This window comes from Zonotrichia albicollis, chromosome 1 (assembly GCF_047830755.1).
Source record: "Zonotrichia albicollis isolate bZonAlb1 chromosome 1, bZonAlb1.hap1, whole genome shotgun sequence".
NCBI classification, from domain to species: domain Eukaryota; kingdom Metazoa; phylum Chordata; class Aves; order Passeriformes; family Passerellidae; genus Zonotrichia; species Zonotrichia albicollis.
Genome location: NC_133819.1, coordinates 87,579,443 through 87,603,985, shown reverse-complemented (window position 1 = coordinate 87,603,985; position 24,543 = coordinate 87,579,443). Strand labels below are relative to the sequence as shown.

General features: G+C 39.2%; 1 protein-coding gene across 12 annotated transcripts in view; it reads right to left on the bottom strand.

Annotated features, from left to right (window-relative positions):
- The window catches only part of FHOD3 (formin homology 2 domain containing 3), a 374,194-nt gene that overhangs the window by 327,985 nt on the left and 21,666 nt on the right, over window positions 1-24,543 (bottom strand). For all 12 annotated transcript variants that reach the window (XM_074546351.1, XM_074546345.1, XM_074546323.1 and 9 more), the window contains exon 2: window positions 6,381-6,487. In XM_074546351.1, the coding sequence (XP_074402452.1) occupies window positions 6,381-6,487 (107 nt within the window). The remainder of the gene's footprint in view (window positions 1-6,380; window positions 6,488-24,543) is intronic.

Here is a 24,543-nt window from a genome sequence, read left to right as displayed (position 1 = left end):
GCACATACAGGAACAGTTGCCATGGAATAGGAAGTGTAGCTAATTCACAGCTTTTATTAATTACCCAGCACAAACTCCCTTGGCTGCCCGCACACTGGGCAATATTACACTGGTTTGCCCCTGCAGACTGGCAGTGAGCGCCCACGGTGCTGGTACTGTTCCAGGTTTGGATTCCAAATCAGTGGTTCTACTCCCAACAGGAGTTCAGAGCAGCCCTGCAGCACTTTCTGGCAGCCTTACCTGAAGCCCTGCAGATGATCTATTTATGGAGAGAGGAAGGGATTTCCTCCTCACTAGTTGAAGGAAAACACATTTCCAAGCCTCAAGAGCCACTCACTCACAGCCTCATCATCGAGGAGGAGGACAGAGTGCAAACACAGCCATTAAGCAGCTTCAATGTTAATAAAATTAAATGGTTTTAAATAGAACATCTGGCATCAGCTGTTTCCATAAGCTGTTTTTATTTAAGTTTCCACCAAAAAATACTGGACTTCTCAGCTATTTTCACATGCAAATCCAAATGCCAAATTGGGCTGTCTTTAAAAAAAGTTGTCTTAGCAAAAACTGTAAGAATTATTCACACACTTTTTGGTTTGGCACTTCATTTGGTATGTAACGGGCTGGGAGACAACTAAGCACAACAGTATTTTTGCAATACATTTTTAGTGGAAATTATTTTTCAATAAAAGCACTCATTGCATTCGTTTGCCAGCAGTAATCACTAAATTCAAAACCAGCAAACCTTCAAATGTTTCCACAGGTACTTTGGTACAAATGTAGTTTTTTTTCCCTTTACAACTGAGTAAACTCTGAGGCAAAGTGGGAGAGAAGGAGACACAGCTGCTGCAGTATTGAGAAACAAAAGCTGTGGAATAATGAATCAAGCTCTTAAACACCCCAACACTTAAACACCCTCAAAAAAAACCCCAAACCAAAATCACACAGAGGGTTGAGAGCTCATGAAGCCTCCTTGTCCAAGCCAGGGGAGCCCCTACTATGGATGCTGGCTCCTTCACAGTCGGAAGGATGCAGTACAGTTTCCAAGACTGGGGCACTTGGAGAAGAGAAAAACCAACTCTGCTTCCCTTTGAAGGACATGTTCAGCACATCAGTGAAAGTTAACACTATTCAGTATTGCAACTCTTTTTTTGTAGGCTACTTGCCTGAAGGTTCTCCATCTAGACTGGGAAGAAGCTGTCAGGTGCACAGACTGCACCCCCATCTGACATCTCCAGACTTCTGCTACACACAGTAAGTTGTGATCCCTGTAATTTCTGTGCTTACTGTCACACTCCAGACCCCTCCTAGACAGCACACACCTAAACAGGGCACCACAGGTTATTTTCAAAAGCTTGCATAGACTTTGCATTTTGTGTCTTTTGGTGTGAGCAAAGTGGCTTGCAGTCTCTGGCCTCAATATATGCAGAAGAGCTTTACTTTTATATCATCAAGCCACCTTTAAAGCTGAAACTAGGTAAGAAAACAAACCTTGGTCTGCAGTAAAATTTATTCAGGTTTGTTATTATTTTAAAGATGCTTGTTTTCTAAATACATTTTATATTCACAAATCAGTATTTATTTCTTAACTACAAAAGCAGTAGCATTTTACTATTAGTAGGAACCCTAATTTGTCAATAATTTCTTCACAAGATACTGTGTCAAGAAGATCCACTGATAAGAAATCTCATAACTGGTGAATAATTTTCATCGTGGAACTTACAACTGTTAATGGCCTCCATCCTGCTTTCAGAGTACATCCCTCAAAGTCACATGTCTCTTTTTTCAGCCCTACAAAATATACGCACATTTGTGTAATTATTTTGATTACATATTCTGGAAGCAGGAATGCTCAGAGATGCCTTGCCAATTGTTCTAAACAGGGAAACCATATGGGACCAGTAATTTTATTTCATTTTGCTGTCAATGGTTATTGCAAGATAACTATGAAAATTAATTACTACAGTTCCACCTAAAGATTCATTTCCATATTTTACCTAATTATTTTTTTTATATAAACAATGAAATTGTATCAGGATTAAGAAGCAAAAAAGCTGCATAAAGTTTTGGAAATACAGGTGGTAACAGTTATTGCCCTCAATCTTTTGAGGTAATTAAGAACAGCATCAACTTACTCATCCAATGTATTTCTTTAGGAAAGTGAAATTTTCATCTGTATCACCATTTATTCTGCAACAGTAAAGTTTTAGCAAAACATCCACATCAAAATGCGGTTCAATATCTCAGTCTGATACATTACAGAATGAAATAGTGCTAGCCTAGAAATTCTTACACCTTCCAAAAAATTATCATAACCTCTCAGCCCAGGTGTTTTAGTTTGATGTTTCTAGGGAGCTGTTTTTCTTGTGCTTTTGTTGAGTGTTTTTCTTGCTTTGTTGCATGCTTTTAATTGTTACTATCAATTGCATTTTTCAGATTCAGCATAATAGCTAAATATCAGAGAAATCAAAGTATTTCGGCATAAAACATGAGTAAATGATGTCACTAAGTAGTCACAGTCTTCTGTTTGTAACAATGCAATGACAATCTTTCCCTGATACCTCCCTTATTTTTCTTGTTGTTCCACTGAGAAACATAAAAGTGACATTAAGACAAAACACGGAGAGAAAGCTATCAGAAGTTGAGATCATTTTCCACCCATGAACAAACACAAACTCTGTTTAAACTAATGCGAAATCAGCACACAATCTGCTAGATTTCAGTACTGCTTCAAGAAATAAGCCATACCATTTCTGTATGACAAAAACTAAATTAACTTTCAAATGCATCCCCAACTTTCTTATGTAAACAAGTGACAAAGTTTTCATTCTCACAATTGTGCTATTTGCAAAGTCTAAATGGGAAAAAATACAGTACATAAGCAGGAAAAGAATGTTAAAGATCCTTGCCAGACTCCACTGTCTCCAACAGATTCTGAATGAAGACCAGGATGAATAGCACCATCAAGAGGAAAAAGGTCTATCATGGGACTCACCCAACCAAAATGGCTTGAGATAGGGTGTCTAGAAGGAATGCAAAAACATCAGTGCTGAAGCCATTTATGAGAAGTACTTTAAAAGAATTCCTGCTGAACAGGAGTCTTGAAAACATTCTCTGAAAAAATTTTCACTGCTCCTAGCATACTACCTGAAAAAACTCTTGTTCTTCATTTTAGGGCAGTGTTACCTTGTGGGCTCCCATGATAGCCTCTTAAGACATATCCACAAAGAGAGCTTGAGCAATTATATGCTAATTTAAACACAACAGCATCTTGACTATTCTTGCTTTCTCTGTAAAACCCCAAGGAAGCCAAGCAAAGGAGCTTTACCTGTCCCCAACACCTTAAAGTAGCCAGCCTGCCTAAACAACCTCCATTGTGTACTACCCTACACAATGAAGCATCCATCAAGTAACTTCTGTTGGAAGCAAGAGAAAAAAGCCAAACAGCTAAGCAACCCAACAAGCAAGTGAGCCATGAACACAATCCAGACTTGAAAAGAAAGGTTGTTTTCCTACATGCTCCTACTGACCCTTTTGCTTGTTGCAACACCTTCTGTAGGGCAAGCTTCATTACTTGGCCAGGTGTTCATCCTGGCTCTTCCAAAACCAGTCCCCATACAAAAGCAATCTGATTCTCCTGAATCTCACAGCTATTCTCAAGGGTGCAAATGGCAGCAGGTGAAGCTGTGGAGACCAGAAATCCACCCAATCCCCGCCCATTTTTTAGTTAAAGGCCACATGTGTTGGCTTTTCTCCTTCACTAGATAAAAGTTTCCATTCTGCTGGAGTGGACAGCAACTGACAAAAAGCCTCTTTTCACTATATTCAGTAACAGAATAGCATTCATTTCAAATTGCATGAATGCATATGCTTCTTGTCCAGGTTGTTTACAGATACACATATCATAAACCTCCAGCAACTGCCATCATTCTCTTCTTTCCTTTTGAAGAAAAATCCTTCATGTTTTCACTATGCTCATCCAATCCCTCACAGAGAAAGCAAATACCTACAGCCTCTCAAACCAATAAATTTTTTTAAGACTTTGCTTTCTGCTTGTTTTGCTTTATTTACAAGTCGCCTTTCAACAGTGTTTAAAAAGAACATCTTCATCATTTTGCCCAGGATGAACAGGAACTTTTAGCAAAAAGATGCTAAAACCAGCCAGACTACAGGACATTCTGGCCATTTTGAGTAGGAGTTTCCACAGATAAGGTTCTGAAATTTTAAAAATGCCATGAATATCCAGCTACTAAAGCCTTCACTCAGAGTTCAGCAAGCTTCAGTGACCCTGATGAGCACAGCGGCTTTGGCATGGCAGAAAGGCAGGTCCTGAGGTAGCCTAATCTCAGAAAATTAAAAGCTTTGAAGATTAAGAGCAGGACCTTGAAATGACCCAGACAGAAACTGAGAGAGACTAAATGGTTTCTGCAGCCAGTCCCTCCCAGACAGCAGCCTGATGTTAAGCTCCCAATGTCTGCAGCCAGAAGCTCCAGCTCAGGAGCACTCCAGCTCAGTGTTTTGTTCTCAGAACTGCAAGGCCCAAAAATGGAGTTTAATTTGCTAGAAACACAGGACAAAGAAGATATTACTGACCGCATTTGCTACCCTAAGTCTAGAATATTCCAGTTTTATGAATAACATCATATAATCTGCATTTACCATGAAGTAACAATGTTAAGTCCTACAGAGAAGCATATCCCACATGCTTCCTAAAGTGGGTCTTGTTTATCTCTTCTTTTCTCACAAAACATGGACAAAAATGAAATGCAGAAATCCATTTGAAACCTCACCTTCAAGCACCAGTTCCATGTTTTTTGTTTTGTTGGGTTTTTTCCCCCAGGATAGCTACCACAGAGAAAATTATAATTGTTTCAGGAACAACACATATCATTGATTTTACATGCCCAAAAGAAGCAGATAAAGAAAACAAGGTGGACAATAGTTTGCCATTTCAAGAGCAAAGACTGGCAGGAAAAGCACCAAATTGTCTCTCACTTGCCTGATTGCTAGGCAGTGCCAAATTGCTACTGTGGTGTTAGCAGTGAAGTTAAAATTATCAGAATGATCACAGAGACACCAATGGAAGGGAAAAAATGTGACAAATTCAAAATGTATTGCTACCCCCTCAAAAAAATCCTTTAAATTAATGGCTTTCAACTCATTATAAAGTTAGTTGGAAATACGAATCTGGTGTTCTTTGCAGTGATTTTTATCATCTATGCACAAAACTGAAGACTATATCAATTTCTACACTCAATACTCCTACTGCATAGGAAAGGAAGCTCAGTTCAGCTTGTATTGGCTGCTCTATCAACAGACTCTCTTTTAACTGATTTATAACAGAACAGTTTTTAATCTCATAATGGTTATAAAACATGCCCCAAACTGGTAGGGGCAAATAAGACATACACAAATGCACACAAATGAATACCTGGAAAATATTATTTAAAATTCTTCTCCATATAAAATAATCTTCAGAGGCACAGTTTAGATTTATAAGGCATATTCATCAAAGGCAAGACAGCCATCAGAAGTGGAGAAGAAGCATAAGTAAAAGGGTTGTATCTCCTACTGTTAACAAACTCTGACCAATTCAAAATTCAGTTAAACACACCCATAAAATAACCACAACTATCCAATCCAATAGTAACCAGAAATGCAAAAACAGATCTAGACTTTCTATTCATTGTACATTTTAAGTAAGACAATCATCTGAAAGATTCATAAAAGGTAAATTCTTCAAAAAAGCAAATCTCCTATTTGCATTTACACCAACACACACTGATGATAACTTCTGCTTTCACTTTCAGTTCTCAAAGAGATGATTATGGAAACTGTGTCATAGCAATCCATGTGTGCCAGCAATAACTAAATATGAAAAAAGCAAGAGAGGAGAATATTAAAAAGTAACCATGCACACCCATCCCTTGAACTGGTTCCATCAATTCCAGGAGTAAAAGAAGAAACCAAAACAGGTCTTTTCTTCAAAAATATAAATGGAGGACTTAACTTACCAAGGCAAAGTAAATTGAATTTATAACTTCAGGAACATCACCCCCATATAATCCTCTACATGACTAATATCATAAGAAAGATCTCAGAGTTCTCCAAACAAACCATCCTCATTTATCAACTTTCAAAGAACTATAAAATCTTACTAGACTAATCAAGATATTCATATTCATAGATTTCTTTACACTATGTCATATTTTAGACAAACTGTAGGAGTGAAAGTAGAGAGAGAAGTCATAAAATTCTTACTCATACAAAGGGACAGACAGGCATACAAGGGAAAGATTTTTATCTTTTCGCTTCCATGCGGACCTGAACACATGAAGTAAACTACATGCTTATTTATAAAAAATTAGTAAACCTTTACTTACCCAGCATCCTCCTGGAAACCTTCTAGTTCATCTCTTTGTTCTGCTAGGGTGGATTCTAGATCCAGATAGGTACCATTATGAGACAATTGCAGGGTGCAGTCATCAAGCTGTAGAACAAAATTCAGACCATCCCATTAGAGCAGTCTTTTTCTCAAACATACCTCTAACATTGCTTTCCCATTTTCCACATCCCCAGACAAGATCTCCCTAAAACAAACAATATGTTGGGAGCAGGTAAGAAAATTTTTTTGGCAATTTACTCAATTGCATACCCATGTTCCCTAGACCATGCTTGGTCACAATATCAACACAACTAACACAGTGAAATTTATTAGAACATACAGAAGAAGATTAGAGGGCTTTAGCATGGAGCCTTTAAAATGTAATACAGAAAGAGAAGTTAATTTCAATGTGTATTTAGGATATAAATTACTGTTCTCTGTTCTTACAGTAGAGTTTTAAGTAAAGGTTCTGAGCCTCTGGATGAAGACAGAAGGGAGAAAGAGCTGTTTTTTGAGACACTGAATGACCTCTGTGAGGACAGATATAGCCAAGAGACAATGCAAAATGTGGCAGCCAAGAGTTGGGGTCCTACAGAAAGGGTGAGTACAGTAAAGCAAATCACAGATTTTTCTGGAATTCTGCTTTTACAGCCAGGCATTAATCAGCCTCAGAAGGTGCAGGAACAACATTCCTAGGCCCTGGGTGAGGGGGGACTGGAAACCTGTGCCAGCTTCCTACAAAGGTACTGAGGTAATCAAGGACTAGACCTGAAAGCAGAAGTCTGCCCACAATGATGCTGGGAGGCAGGGAGGCATTAATAAACTATCTTTATTTCTTTTCTGTTTTCCATTAATTGTTCCAGCTGTTAAAAAGAGGCAAATTTGACCCCATTTAGAAGAGAAATTTTCTGGGGTTTTATTTGCAGGGTGCTCATAACAATAGAAGACCCAGGATGAATCATCCCAGAACTCTGGCCAACTCATTGACCAGGAAAACAAAATACTTACTGATCGAGAGGGAAAACTAAAGAAGCTGGGAGAAGAACTAGAAAGGAACATGAGCTCCTCTCTCACCATGACATAACTCAGTGTCAAATAAATAATGAGGGAAAAAGCCTTCCCAGAGAACAAGACAACATTTACGAAGGGGCAAGTGAATGTACAGGGTTGTCCTACCTCATCACTAGGGAGGTAAGTGGCCCTCTGCTCATAGAATCCAGCCCAGAAGCATAGAAATGGGCATCAGTGAGTCCAGTTGGACACGCTGCTGGGACCATCATGTGCAGCACTGCACTGGGGGTCCTTTTGTAACTGCTTCCAAGCTCACAAATATTGTAAGCCACAGATGTGCTGTGCTACTAGAAACAAAATCCAGTCTGACAGCCAAAAGGAACAGAGAATCATTAAGGCCGGAGAAGACATCTGTGATCATAGAGTCTCAATGTTAACCCAGCACATTAACCACAAAAGCATGTTCCTCCATGCCACATCTACATGACTTTCGAACACTGCAGGGATGGCAATTCCACCACTTCACTGGAGAACCTGTTTCAACACCTGGCCACTCTTTCAGTGAACAAATTATTTCTAATATCCAATCTAAACCTATGCAGGTGGAACTTGAGGCTATTTCCTCTTGTAACAGAATCAGAATGGTTTGGGTTGGAAGGAACCTTAATCACCTACTTCCAACCCCCTATGTCATAGTTTTACTGCTGCACAATGGGTTCCACTTCCTCCCGTTGGCTGCCCATGCTGCATGTGTATGTGTAGATGCACTTCATTTGGGTGATCAATCTCACTGCCAATTCATGGGAAGAAGCTCCAATTCCTGCATGAGCATTCCCAAGTGCTTCTGCAGTTTCTAGCACGAATAACCATTGCTGCTACCACTAACAAGACAGCAGACCAAAGGACCTCATTAGCACACTGTCTGTCAAACAGTGGCATGCTGCCTTCAGGTCTCTCTTCAGTGATCATGATTTTATCCCCTCACCCATCCAAATCTTGTTTAAAGCTGTAACTGCACCAAAGGGGAAACAGCCACAAGGCTGGAACTGGGTTTTCTGGTTCTGTTTGTTGTTAATGCTCTAATTGTTGTTGATGTTGCTTGTTTATTATACACACTAGTAAAGAACTGTTACTCCTATCCCCATACCTTTTTGCCTGAAAGCCCCTTAATTTCCAAAATGATAATAATTCAGAGGGAGGGGGTTCATATGCTCCATTCCAAGGGACGCTCCTGCCTTCCCGAGCAGATACATCTTTCAAGCCAAGACAATCAAAGAACCCAAAATGAAGATGGTTTCGTTCCTCTGGATTTTGCAAAAACAACCTGACAGATTTTTTGCATGCCTCCGTCTAACAAAAGGCAACCACAGCAATGGTGGTGTAACCATACATCCCTGCTGCAAAGGCCACTTGGAGAAGAGTCAAATATTTAACACCATATTTCATGCCCATCTTCTGCCACAGGTGTCAGCCAATGACTCTCTGAAGGAGTGAGCAAGGGTCTGAAACAGCCAGTGACTCAAGGCAAGGAAATTACCATGCTTTAGCACTTCTGTGGAATCTTCTTTCTGCTCTTTTTAATACTTAGAAAGAAAATAACTTAGAGTCTATCCTTGATGAATTATCTCTTTTAATTTCCCATCCAAGCTTTGATTCTCAGTACCTGTTCAGGAAAAGCCTAATAAGCAGCCACTTGTCTTATCTGGCAGTCAATACCTAAACTTAGTCACTCTGTTTCCTGCCACTGATTTATATACAAGAAAGAAAGACAAATAGTGTATTCTGAATTAGCTGCGTTGGAAATACTGTAGAAAAGCTCATTTACAATTAGTGATAGAGTGTGAATTTTGCAATTTGAAAGAAAAGTTCAACCTCTGGAGAAAGGGTAGCAAGAGGAGGTATTTGTATTTCAAACTTGTTCCATTTTTGTTTTTTTGCTTTCCTGTTTTTTTTATTTTCCCTGGTAAAGGAGTAAGCCATTAAATAAGGTAACATAAGATTTTACTCTGATTCCCAGGGATTAAAGAAAACAAAGACCCTGCAAGTGCAACCCTCTGATATTAAAAATACAATAGCAGTACTACTCTGCCTCTTTCCAGTTACAACGGAGATTATTAACCTACACTAATTCAAAATACACTCTTCAGAAAAGAAAGACTAAATACTACTCTGGGAAACTTTTTCCAAGTAGTTCAGGGTATGTAATGAAATGCTAATTTATTCAAAGTAATGGCAAAAGGCAAACTTCTAATTAGATAAATGTTGTGCTGTCTCTATGGAGATTAGGAGATTTGCCCACAATTTCCATTTATACTGCATAATTAGAGAAAAGAAGTTGTGCCTTACTAATATCTTGTGACTTTAGTGTACAAAAAGCACTGTAGGAACAGGAAGTCCTTCATGGACAAAATAAGTAAGAATAGTACATTGTACCTATGTTCATCTCATTTTCATAGTTTCAGCTGAACATGGTATTCATTCGGGCTTTAAGGCACTATACATTGCATGCTGTATTTGTTAACAGAAGTTATGGTAATGAGAGAAATGACAATATCTTTTATTTCCCTTAATTCTGAGTCTTGCCAAAAAGTTGGGATTTTTTATTCTCTTTCATGAGTACACACAAAGATGGAATTGATCAAAACAACACTTTAAAAGTTCAGATAAGTATTACGGCAATAAACTCTTAAAATCTTCCTTATATAGGATCACTTTGCTACTCTGCCTCCAGCTTCACTTGCACATATATTACAGGCAGAATACAAAAAGATAAGTAATTTTATTAATTATTTTTAATTCGTAAATTGCCTGCATTTTTCAACACAAAGGATGACTGATGTTCTTTCATTAGTGCTTATTAGTAACAGTTCAGGATGTTGGTCCCTCCCCACTGCTCAACTTTAATCCCATGTTTATCTGCACATCACTTCTCCTGTCTCTGGAAACTACCACAAATAGCGCCATTTAGCTCATTCATTACGTGCTTCTCCATGCTTGATCATAATTCCCATTGAAGTCCTTATTAAAAAACATGTCTTAGGAAAATCAAGAGGCAGAATTCCTACAAACAATCTTTTAAAGAATATTTAACTGAGTTGCTTTACATCATCATGAATGAGACTTCTATTCAGCTCTTGGGAATTTATCTTATTTAATCTTTTTTATTCATAATTTTCTTTAACTGTTCAGTATTCCTTACTAGCCTCAAAATTCTGATCTGCATTCTGTTATTAAACTGTATAATTCATTTATACTACTGCCAAAAGGTGAGATTCTTCAAGATGTTTTCAAAATCTTACAAAACTATTTGTTCTAAAAATCTCTAACCCATCCCTTCAAATTGTTTATCATTTTTTGCATGACACTTGACGGTACTGCCAAGAAGACCCAAAAGGGTGATACAAGTCATTTAAATGGAACTCATCCTGTAGGCTTTTCCAAACTTTCCTATAATCACATTAAAAGAATACTACCAGTATTGTGGAACCATAAACAGAAATAAGCACCATCAAATGGGACAAAAGTAATGCTACTTTGCTTAGTCACACACAGGGTCACTCCATAAACAGTCTTCCACAAAACTTCAAGGGTTTTGATTTTAGTATAAGGATTAAATGGTATGAAAAAACCATTAAAACTTTATGTACTAATTAATTTCAATTACATTCTCATCTTTGCAAATGAACAGTTTCTTTGGAAAACATCCATGGTATATTTTTGAATCCCTGTGGAAATTTTTGAAATCTCTACAAAGAGTGGGACTACCTAGGAGTAGCTTCATTCACACAAGTGAAGAAACAAAAACACATGCAAGAGTCAACAAAATAAGTGCTGAAATTAAGACTGTCTGCACACAGGTCACCTGTGGTCATCATATTGCAAAGCTCCCAAACCTTCTCAGTGATTTCTCCTCACAACACAACCAACCAACTCCCTCCTCACCCAGCTCACCCACTCTTTTGTAGCACTCATCTTCTTATTGGACACAGCTGTGGCCTGTTAAGGGCAGGCCTGTTCCTAATCTTTGGTGATTAGTACAGCTGCAACTCCTCAGGTGTGAGACTACCTTCTGCACTATTTTCTTACATTCTATCTCTCCACAGTCATCCTCATTAAAAATGTAACTGATGTGCTAATTATCATCTTCAGTTTCATACTGAAATGGTAAGATCTGTACTCTGTCATGACCAGATCAGTTCCAAGAAGTAGTAGTTGCTTAGGTGCTGATGCACTGATTCATAGCTGTCTATTTGAACAAGAGGAGAACCTGGAAAAGGCTTCTTAAGCAGCACTGACCTCACTAGCTACTCACTGATTTTCCATTACTAACCAGAAATGTAGAAACAGTGAGACAACAAGATGTTTGTGTACAACAGCGTGACATGTAAGTAGAGCAACTAAATTAAACCATTCTTTCTGTAATAAAAGTTCTAGAAGAAGAACAGAGAGATGTTTGAACTTTTTCAGATTGTATCTGGTATCCACACAGTGGTAACTGATCCACACCACCTACATACTACAGTACCTATGCTGCAGCCAAAAAAAAAACGGAAAGCATGAAAGCACCATGCACACAAAGCTAAACACCACCATCTAAACAGTTCCATATATATATATGGATATAAATTATGCATGTATTTTAGATAGTTTTCCCTGCAGTTAAAAAAAAAAGTAACAATTGCCTAAATTTGACAGACGCATCTAAAACAGCTGAAGAGGAAGTGCATAAAAAGATCATAAGATTACAAACAATGTTTAGACTGTTATATATTTATACCTACACAGGTTATAGTTTCACTTAGTTGAGCACAATTCATTATGCAAAAGCAAATAAACATTTGATTAAAAAGTTAAAATATGAGAATATTCAAAAGCAGAGCTTTCTACTCCTTTATATTTTGCCATTTCTCCCATTGTGGGGTGAAACTGTACCACACAAAAGGATAGGGGTATCCTGGCTTCAGTTATTGCCAGGAACAAGCATAACAAGGTCAGAGCTGCAGAGCTGGATCCTGGCCGTAAGTCAGGGTCACCCCCTCCTCACCAGCACATGGAGAGCCCTCAGCAGCAAAATACCCATCTGCAAAATTAAACACATACAGGTTGGAGAAACCTAAGCAACCCACTCATGCAAGTGTTTCTTACAGGCTACCAGTAAGTCAAGAACATAGGGCAGAAGCTCAGTTTGTTATCTTCTTTCTCAGGTAACCATATCTGGCTAGTGGCTAGTTCCTCATCCTGTGGGGCAAAGATAGTTCATATAACAAGAATACCAAGCTTAAGAAGACTCAGAATAGATCAATAGTAGTATACCAGTGATGATTATTTTTTTTCTTATTTCCAGCACTGACCCACAGAAAGAGTAATTTTTCTTCATAAGGAACATAAGGAAGTCCTTATTGCTGTGCAACAGGAAAGCTCTTTCTTTTTTTATTTTTTTTATTTCATACTTGAAGTACATCACCAAAAGGAGTAAAGAATAGCAGGGAAAAAAATAAGAGCAGCAAGAAAAGATGTTGAATCAGCCAGTTACCTGGTGCTGAAAAATAACTGCTGCCACTTTCAGAAACTAGTTAGGTAACAGAAATTAAAGTAAATTTTAAAAATATAAATGTGCATTCAGTCATTGTTTTCATCTATTGCCTTCAGCTTTTTACAATCCAAGAGAAATACCAAGAAACCAAGCCCAAGGGGTGTGAGAAGAACAGAGCCATTGCACAGACTGAGGACTGCTGCATGCTCCTCCTCTCGCAAACTCACACAAATCTGTTTTCCTTCAGTAGGCTTTGATAGGCACCAGTATACATCCAAGTGGATGTTCCTTGGTTTTAATGTCTCTGTCCCATGGCAGCAGTAGGCTGGCAGACATTAAGGCAGGAAAATGGCAGATGCACCCTACTTCCATATCAAAAAGGCACAGCAGACCCAGAAGCCATTCTCCTCTTTCCTGTTTATTCAAAGACCACAGAGTTGTACTTTTTCAACAAACAATCATGAGAAATGCTCTTTTCTCACCTCCAACTCCCTGCCCTGAGAATCTATTCAGAAGAACATCTTTTGAACAAATCTCTCTAAATGGCATGATCAGTAGATTGAGTGAGCTGATTGTCCACCTCTGCCTGAGACCCCAGCTGAAGTACTGCATCCAGTTCTGTGGTACTCAGCCAAAGATGTGGACCTATCAGAGGGTTCCAGAGGAAGGCCATGAAGATGGTCAGAGGGCTGGAACACCTCTCCTGTGAAGAAAGACTGTGACAGCTGGACTTGTTCAGCCTGGAGAAGAGGAGGCTACAGGGAGACCTCACTGAGGCCTCCCAGTACTTAAAAAGTGCTTGTAAATAAAAGGGAGAGCAGCTTTTTTTATGAGTAGATAGTAAAAGGACAAGGGAGAACAACTCTAAACATGAGAAAAGATTTCAATTACATATTAGAAATTCTAATTACAAATTACATAAAGAAATTCTTTACTCAGAATTTTAAGGTACTCTAACAAGTTTCCCAGAGAAGTGTAGATGTGCCATCAATCAAAATAGTCAAGGCCAGATTGGATGGCCTTAAGCAACCTAATCTAGTGGGTGACATTGCTGCCTATGGCAAGGGGTTGGAACTAAATGATCTTTAAGATCCCTTCTAAGCCCAACAGATCTATGATAAATGCGAACAAAGTGTTACCAAGTTGGCAGCCAGTGTGTGTGCCAAGATACACCAAGTATTCTGTTCATATTACCTTCTATTTAAATAAAAGTAGGCACACCTCAAACATTTATCAAGGATTCAAATAGTAATCAAGGATTCCATTCATAGGACAAAGGGCCTTACAGTATGAAGGTACTCTTTTTTACTGGTGTTAGTACAAATCACCAAAACCACTAAAATTTGCAGTCACTCACTGGAATCACAGCCAGCTCTCACCAGATTTCCAGTAATTCGAGCTAGACCCACTGGACAGATTACTTTGTTCATTTGGTTGTTTCCAAAATTTACAGAGAAAGGGAATGAGAGAGGGAGAGATTAGAGTAATCCAGTATCAAACTGCGGAAATAAAAATCCTTCTTCAATTCTAGCCTTTGGCACAGCCTCTGAAAATCCTGATCTTACTCAAATGTCTTAGGTCATCTTTCATTTAAACATGATTGGGTTACAATTGTTCTTATTAGTGGTGATGCGCTCCTTATTCACCTACAGCATGTTCTGCAGAGTAGGATTGATGAAAATCAAAGTTTCTTTACGCTCAGTTTTCCCTTTCTAAATCCAAAGCCTTGTTTAGCTTTACACATCACGAGTCTGACACATTCACACGCTCAAGCTGTGCAGTTCTTAAACACTCTCCCTTCTGGTTCAGCTGTTTCCAACACAATGGGAATCCTGTTGCCAGGGCCATCAAGTCTGTTTTCCCTTTGCATTCCCATATCCTCTCTTCTTTAATAAAACCAATTACTCCTCAGGAAAAAGCAGAAAATACAGCTCTTCCTACTCACCACCACAAAGGTATTCTATATTTCTAAGCAAAGTAGTACAAATTGATTGGCAGAAATGAATATTTAATACTATGTCATCCAAGACCAAGCTTCACATGAGAATGACCATGCTGTTTTCAGAATGTGCCATATTTATATGTTTTTCAAATTTTATTACAGATAGGTAGATTCAGGTTTTCTGTACCTGCACACAGTGGTCCTTTGGTGGCACTTTAAAACATAACATGGCTGCTGTCACTGTTTGTTGTCACAGACTAAGAAAAAATAGCAATAGTCTAATTGCATCCCACAGATCACAGCAAATGCAAAAATTCTTTATCTGACTTCAGTTACAACCAACTGCTCTCTTGTGTGTCCCTTCTCATGTGAGTAGGTGCTACCTGGTCTGTGTCATGTCATCATCACTTTAGGCAATATGATTCAGAAAGAACAAAGTACCTAGGCCAGGACTGATGCTACACAACCTTTCTTGAGTAAAAAGCCTGATATTCATGAGATAAAAGGAAAGCAAATAATCTGTAAGTAAGCCACATGTTACTGCCCAAAATTAACAGTGGACACTAAAAACTGCTCTCATTTTCAACTACGACAGCAACCCCACACACCATCACTATCTTGATCTAAAAGCCCTGTGTGCCAAGCAGCTCTACTGCAATTACTTGAAACTAAGTTGTACTCCTTCCCCCATAACTTTCTATTTTTAAAGCTAATTTTGTAACTCAAAGTATCTTCTAAAAACAACACAAAAATCCATCCTTTAAAATTCCAACTAAACCAATACGTCTGTGAGGTCAGAGTTTTAAAAGGTCAAGCACAGGGGCTATACAGAAGGTCATTTTTGGTGATGGCAACTGTGCCACATTCAGTCATCCATGCTCACAAGTTAATGGCTGCCAAACTCTACCAAATTCACTCTTCCATACCCATTTAGAGGTTGACGGAAAGACCCCTAATAACTTCCTAGGTCTTAAACTTTACATTATAAGTAATCCAGCTTGTACAACAGTATCCCAAATTTTTCAGCCCTTTAGGAGTGATTAGCATATCTTGTAGAAGTAGCCATTAATGCTAATGCTCATATGATTTATTTTTAGCACAGTAATTGCCATTGTCAAAATACTTCATAAACTGTGCTCACTTTGCAGAGCTTATGTGCAGTCACATTGACCAAGCCATGCCTCCACACAAAGGATAATCCAAAGGTCTGCACAACTGGGCGTAGGGACACAGGAGCACAATCATTTTAAAAGGAACTGCTACTCTGATACCGAAGTGGTGGTATTTTGAACATGGCCTGCACTCCTAGTCTGAAACAGCAGCTTTTATCTCTGGTCTGGTAGACGCCACAAAATACTCCTGGGGTCAGGTAATACAGGGCATGAAGTGAAACATAAATGCCACATTAGATCCTCAAGAGCCACTGGAAAAATACACTGCCAATAAAAATATTCTGCTGAAATAACAAAGACATTGAAAACAAACACAGAAAGCTGTTATATTAATATTATGGGTTTGACTTAAGAATAACAAAAGGAAGTTCAGAGTTCAAAATTCTGAAACTGCTATTTCAGAGGTCTCAAATACAGACAACACCACAGCGAACACATAATGAGTGGATGCCTACCTGTTGCTATTCTTGGGCAGCTTTGTCACTGACTCTCAGACCTTTTGCTTTGCAGTTCCATTTAACACAGTTCTTTCCAGGGAGTAATTTAGAATTTATTACAGCATCTGCATCCAAGTGTGACACCGCAGCTTCCAACAGCAGCCACATAGGCATTGTTAGAAAGTGTACGATTGCTCAAAACCTCAATAGTCATGGAACAAGGCAGCTAAATTCATTTAGTGTTTAGTGCAGTGTTTGCTATTAACTAAAAAAATTAACTGAAAAAATTTAAAATAATTGCATTTCTGCATAAAAAAACCCCTGACAATAGCATATGGGATGGGGAACTAACACACCTAATTCTACCATTTTAATTTACTTAAATTTGAGATGACACACAAACCAAACAGGCAACATAACTCAGCAAAGTCAAATTTAGACTAAAAAGCTACATCTCTAACTCAAAAAACCCCACATTTTTCTCACAGTAAACATAACAAACCTATAGCATGAGAATAACTTAACCTCTACATCTATTCAAACTTTTTGGCATCTAGTTTTTCAAATCACTTTCCTCATCTGTGTTCAGCTTTTCCTAACCAAGACGAAGAGCTGGCTCTTCTCACCTTCATGATTAAGAACATCTTCAGCTGAACAAAAAGAAGAGATGCCATAAAACCAAGATTCTTTATTTGAAAGTATATACAGCTTTTTGGCTGATACATAGGGGATCCCTACAGCTGACAAGCTCCCATTAACATTTGGCTGGAATTACTGTGAAGGTATCCAAGGAAATGGAAATAATCTCAAAGAAGGAGATAGGTCAAGAAAAGTGAGAGGAGGAGGAGGAGAGACAGCATTAGGTTCAATGAAGTTTTTGATCTGAGGAATCTTTTGTTCAGAGTGTGTCTATCTGTGTGTAGGAAAAGCAATGAGTTAAAATCTCAGAAATCATTATTTTAAAGGGAAGTAGTAGTCCAGGAAGGCAAAATGATAGCTACTTCATGATAATTCCACCTGTCTTTTGTGCATCTCTTATTAAACTGAAAACTGAAGTATTTCATATTTGAAAAAGGATTTTTGTAGTCATGTAGGAAAATGAATGCATAAATTGCAGCCTCTTATTTTTAACACATAACCTTGAGTAAAAGCGTTCTATTGATATCCTCCATCTTGCACACAAGGATTATACTACTGCTATTCTAACTGCATTTGGGACACCACAGGTAGCTCACTATTCTATCACAAAACTAAAATACTGGACTACTTCAGAACCACTCACACAATTTACAGATATACAGGAATGCACACAGTAAGCAATTACGCATCTTTGGCTGCGGTGGTTTCATTGCCATAACTGGCTGAACACCTACTAGACAATATACCACAACAAAAAAAAAAGATGACAAGCAATAACACTGTGTGTAGATGGCATTTCCATCTATATGACCCACATCACCACTCTTTTAAAAATGGTGCAGCTGAAATGTCAGTCCTGCAATAAGACGTACTTAAAATCAGTATTAAATAGAAGAAGTTATTTGCATCCATGAGCACTTCTCCATGAAAAATCAAAACTAAGGAAAAATGAGAAAGGTAGGGGCAAGACACCAGGCCATTTGAAAACCTAGAGCTTGAAGGTCCTGGGGGAAAGAAGACAGCTTCAGAGAAAGAGAAGTAGGGAACAGTTCTGGAACAACAGCAATTCTAGTAAAATCACAAATCTTTGAGGGCCAAAAGAGATGGGGAGTTCATGAGAGTCAGAGACTGAGCCAGTAAAAGATATAAGAAGCCCAGAATAAAGTGTCTTGTTATAATCAAACTCTGACTCGGAATCTTCTGATCAGGTGTCTGAAAGCTAAAAAAACCCAACAACAATAACAACAAAACTAAAAAACTAGCACAAACCTATAAGTTTAGATAGAAGAAAATACACTAAACATATTCACAAAAAGGGTTTGCATGAAATACAAAAGAAAATAAAGCATGGCAACACTATCAAAGAGAACATCATACATTTGTCAACAGAATCATTTTTCAGACACAGCCTGAACCCTGGAGGTTTAAATGAAAGATCTGCTCTACTAACACTATTACAATGAGTACAGTCATCAACTCTTCCTAATACTTAGACTGCCTCTTAAAAGCTTTGTGGTTTCTAAACCAAACATCAATTGGGATGTCATTAAAAGAGCAAGATTAAAGTTTATGAGAATGAAACTCAATATAAGAACACTGAAAAATAGGGAAAATACAAGCATCCTGCAGACTCTCTTCTTCGCTTCAAGATTTTAGAAAAGCACAAAGGATCTCAAGTCACATTTTCTACCCTTAAGCAGGATTTTTTTGGCATTTGTGCTTCATTTTTTTTTTTAATCAGTCATTTCTTCCTTGTGTGATTAGCTGCCAAGAAGTTTCAACCCTCAGCTTTAAAACAGTTGTCTGGACTAGAACCGGCAAACAAAAAAACCCCTCTGAATTCATTAGGATAACATCTGAATAACACTAAAACAAAAAAAAAAACACACTGTTCAATGCGGTTACAAGTAAAATAATAGGTTTGTGGGGAAAGAATGAATGCAACACTACCAGCCATATCTCAACAATACTCATTCTTTGCTTACATTCTTATCACCCTGGTTTTTTCTACTTATTTTCCTGATTCATCAGGAAAATAAGTAGAAAATAATGGCTTCAATAACAAATTCCTGATCTATTTTCCTTCACAATGGACACCATGGAGACTCTAAAAGACACCATGGAGGACTAGCTGATGCCCTAAGTGGAAAAAAAAGACTATAGCTTGGGGAATAGCTTAGGGAAATAGCAATTGAGGATCATGGTAATCAAGAACACCAACACAAAGAAAGCTAATTATGCTTTTAGCCCGATGGAAATGCAAAACTGTTTAAAAGTGAACATTCAAGACATTACATAATGGGCCAATAAAGCTCATAATTAGAGCAAAGCTTAGATATCAAATCTAGTTAAATACTTTTAGGAATAGGAAGATTAATTTTTTGTACTTAAGAGCAAATAAAACCCCTATGTTTCAAGACATCAGCCATCCAACATCTATTATTTAAATTGGTTCAATAGAGTGGCACTCAGTATAGGTTATACACTCATAGCATGGTTTGCACTGAAAAGGAACTTAGCATCATGTAGTCCCACCTCCCTGCCATGGGCAGGGACACATTCCACTGCACAAGGCTGCCCAAATCCCCATCCAACCTGGCCTTAAACACTTCCAGGGATGGCATATCCACAACTTCTCCGGGCAACCAATCCCACTGCCTCACCACTTTCTCTGTAAACAATTTCTTCCTAATATCCAATCTAAACTTACTCTCTTTCAATTTAAAGCCATTCTGCCTTGTCCTATCGCTGCAGGACCTCGGAGAAAGTCCCTGTCCAGGTATCCTACACCCCATATAAATACTGGAAGCTGCTGTATGAACTCCCTGCAGGCCTCTCTTCCCCAGCCTGAACAACCCTGACTCTCATAGCCTGTCTATAAAGGAAAGATGCTCCAGCCCTCTAAGCATCTTTGTGGCCCTCCTCTGGATTCTCTCCAACACATCCATGTATTTCTCATGCTGATGGGGCCAGAGCTGAACGCAGTACTCCAAGTGAGGTCTCACGGGAGGGTCTCTCTGGATGGCATCCCTTCCCTCCACATGACACAGCTAGGTCTCATCAGCAAACGTCCTGAGGGTGCACTCGATCCCACTCCCCATGCCACCAACAAAGATGTTGAACAGCGCTGGTCCCATTACCGACATCTGAGAAGCACCACTCACCACTGGCCTCCACTTGGGCACTGACACACTGACTGCAACCCTGACAATTTCTCATCCACTAAGTGGCCTGTCCATCAAATCCATGTTTCTCCAGTTCAGAGAATAGGACTTTGTATGTGACTTTTTTGAATGCTTTACACAATTATGGGTAGATGATGGCAGCTGCTCTTCCCTCACCCACTGTCACAAGGTGGTCACAAGGGTTTTCAGGGTGAGAGAGAGGCGAGAATGTTGATTCCATGTTCAGAAGGGTTGATTTATTATTTTATGATATATATACTACATTATAACTATACTAAAAGGAATAGTAGGAAAAATTCTCAGAAGCTAGTTAAGCTAAGAATAGAAAAGAATGAATAACAAAGATTTGTGTCCCGGCAGAGAGCGAGAGCAGCTCTGCCGTGAGTGGTCAGTAAATCCAAACATCCACAGGAGACCAATCATGGATCCACCTGTTGCATTCCACAGCAGCAGATAACCATTGTTTACATTTGTTGCTGAAACTTCTCAGCTTCTGCAGGAAAAAGTCCTAAGAAAGGATTTTAATGAAAAGATGTCTGCGACAACCCACCAACACCAGAACCTCATCACAGAAGGCTACCAAATTTGTCCCTAGTGAAGCCACATTGGCTGTCACCAATGCCCTCATGATTTTCCATTTGCCTCCACATAATTTCATGTGCTCCATGACCTTGCTGGGCACCAAGGTAAGACTGACTGATATGTAGTTCCCTGGGTTATGTTTCCCCTTTTTCAAACAGTCAACCTTCCCCAGAATGCCACAGCTTCTCAGATACAATGGGTAGTGGTTTAGCAACATCATCGCCAGTTCCATCAGGACTCATGAATATATCTCATCAGGTCCCATGAATTTGTGCACTTTCTGGTTCTTTAGATGGTCTCAAGCCTGATCTCCTACAACAGGCAGCTCTTCAATCTCACAGTACCTGCCTTTGCCTTCTGCACCCTGGGTGACAGGGCTGGAGCATTTGTCATTGAAGGCCTAGGTAAAAAAGTCATTGACTACCTCAGTCTTTTCCATATTTTGGATCTCCAGGTCTCCTGATTCCTTCCATAGAAGGCCAACATTTCCCTAATTTTTCTTTCATCACTGACATGCCTGCTGAAGCTTTTATTGTCCTTGACATTCCCAGTCAGATTTAATTCTGTCAGGGCTTTAGTATTCCTAACCCAATTCCTGCTTGGCTGCTTGGACAATTTCCTTGTATTCCTCCCAGCCTACCTGTCCTTGCTTCCACCTTCTGTATGCTTCTTTTTGGAGTTTGAATTTGTCCAGATGCTTCTTGTTCATCCATGAAGACCTCCTGGTGGTTTTGCTTGAGGTCCTCTTTTTGGGGACGCATCACTCCTGGGCTTGAAGAAGGTGAACCTTCAATATTAACCAGCTTCTCTGGGCTCCTCTTTTCTCCAAGGCTTCATTCCATAGTGGTCTACTAAGCAGCTCCTTGAAGATACAAGACTGCTCTTCTGAAGCCTAGGGAGAGCTTGATGCGCATCCCCCTGGCTCCACCTCTTGAACTCCACCAGTTCCTGGCCACTGCAGCTGAGGCTGCCCTTGAGCTTCACATTCCCCACCAGCCCCTCCTTGCTGGTGAGAATAAAGTTCATCACAGCACTCCTCCTCAATGGCTCCTCCATCATTTGGAGAAAGAAGTTATCATCAACATATTCCAGGAACCTTCTGGAGTGCTTCTGCCCACTATGTTGTCCCTCCAACAGATAATGGGATGGTCAAATTCCACTTTGAGGACCAGAGATTGTGACCATAAAGCTTCTCCCATCTGTCTACAGAGGGCCTCACCTACTTGGTCTTCCCACTTGGGCAGACTGTACCAGACCCCCACTAGAATGTCCTCCCTTTAATCTTGATCCATGAACTCTGTGCTGTGTCCTCACTCACCCCTAGCCAGAGCTCCATGCACTCCAGATAGTCACTGACAATCCCTGTGTCCCCTCTCCCTGTCCCTCATAAGGAGCCTGCATCCATCTATTCTAGTCATAGGACCCATCCCACCATGTCTCATGCAAGCGGCCGGCTCCTGGCAGGTCTTGGCACTTCCCTGGGATTTCCCCATCTCAGGAAATCCCCCTATATGCTGTGATCTCCTACTCTGCTGTGTAACATGCCTGCATCACCTCAGTAATCCCTCTAAAACACCTGGCATTAGCTACTATGAATCAATGACATCACTTATCACTTTCTTTTAATGCACAAAAGAACAACTAAGTACCTGTATTTCACTATAAGCATAAAAGTTCCTATAAACCAACCCACTTGGGGCCCTTGTTTTCAGTGCTTGCTGCCAACATAAAAAAAAAACAACCAAACAACCAAATCTGAATGACTGAATTAAAGCATGAAGAGCAGTTCTGATAAGAGAAATGGGTCAAACCTACTAAGACAGCACATGGCTTTCTGCAGTACTTGTCTGGACTTACAGAAATCTTAATTGATTTGAGTGTATTTGCCTGCAAAAAGGATACTGGAAATGGTCCCAGACACCTACAAGACCTACATTTGTACATGGCACCTTTATGTAACTATGTATCATCGTCAGGCAAGCTGGAACTTTATCAGCTTTGGAGCTGTCTCCTGTGTATTCCAGCTCCTGGCCAGCCCTCACAACTTGTAACATAGATCATTTTGACAATCTCCCTCACAACAAATGGTTGGGTTTCCTTGCAATGCAATTGGGCATCAAGCTGTCAAAATAGCCCTGGACCAGCTGTTTGGAAGTGTCTGATGGAGATTTGCAACCAAACCCATGCATCATGTGAGAACTCTCCTTTAGAGAGCTGAGAACAAGCAAGGAAGGGGGAGATGCTACTTTGAATATTAAACTGTCAAAATTATTTCACAGATGTCCAGGGCTATTGTGCAGATCTGGTCCTTCAGGGTGCACTCATATGAGCTGGGCAAGACCACACACAGTTCTTCATTCCCAAATTAATTGATGTAATATTTTGTACCACAGATAAGCCTTCATACCCATGTGGTTGAGAGCTCAGATGTTCCTTGCTGCTGCCTGTAACAAAGTAATTAGGAATAGCCCATTACATACAGAATATGCCCTGAGGCTGTATGGATTATCTGGTCTAATATTTTCCAGAAGGTGCAGAAACACCGTACTTGCACCTTTCAAAACTAGGGACTTCCCAATTTTGTGGGGCAGGACTTCTCTTAAAAAAAAATAAAAATAAAAGAGAAGTAAAAAAAAATCCTCAATAAGCACACTAAATACCCTGATTTATGATTTTGAGTTAAATGGGAATGTGTATGTGGTTTATGACGGGAATTCAGCTGCATGTAGACACCTTTAATACTAAAAGTTGAAAAGACTTTTAATGTTTTCACATGGAGAAACATGCCCAATGCTTGAAGTTTGGAACAAAGCTAGGAGCAAATTTAAAACAGTGGGAAGAATCACACTTCCCACAGCAGAGGCAACCCTAAGATGGTTAACCCACAGCCACACAGCAAGCTTCTGGCACATCCAGAAAGAGCAAATGTTCTCCCAAGCCTTAGATCAAGGCATTCATCTCAAGCTAATCCCCTCTTTCCAAACATGGCCTTTTGGTACTTGTTTTGAGACCCAAAACTCTCAAAACAAAAGTATAGGCTTTCTTCTGACACGAGAATTAATTCTACACTACCTTACACTAAAAAAAGCATCATATTAACTAGTAACAATGAATAAAATAGGTTTCCCCTCCATTAAGCTGCTTTAACCTCATTACAAAAGGATCTGGCTCAAGTAAAAGGGCAAACTCTCCCCTCTGATAAAAAAGCACTCATTTTGAGCAATTAGTAGAAAGACATACCTGTTTCTCACTTCATATATTCCTTTGATAGTCACCATACCTTTCACTGACAAAAAAAAAAAACAGCAGCACAATGATAAACCCCCAAAACAAGTAAACAACACATTCAGGGAAAAAAACCCCAAACAATAGCCATTAGTCTCTCTCTTCAGAATTGATTTTACTATAAATTACAACAAGAACTAATTTACTTTCAGAATGAGCTTAACCACTATTATACCACAATAACATAACAGAACTTTACCTTGGAGCTGTTGCTATTCATCCTTCCAGTTTCATTCACTACAGACAAATGTCTCACATAGCTCACACTCTCTAGTGGGAGCTAGCTACAATCAAAAACTCTGAAATACGAAGCACATTGCTCTGTTTTATTCATGGTGCTTTTGTTTGGCAATTAATTTGAAAGCAATTTTTACA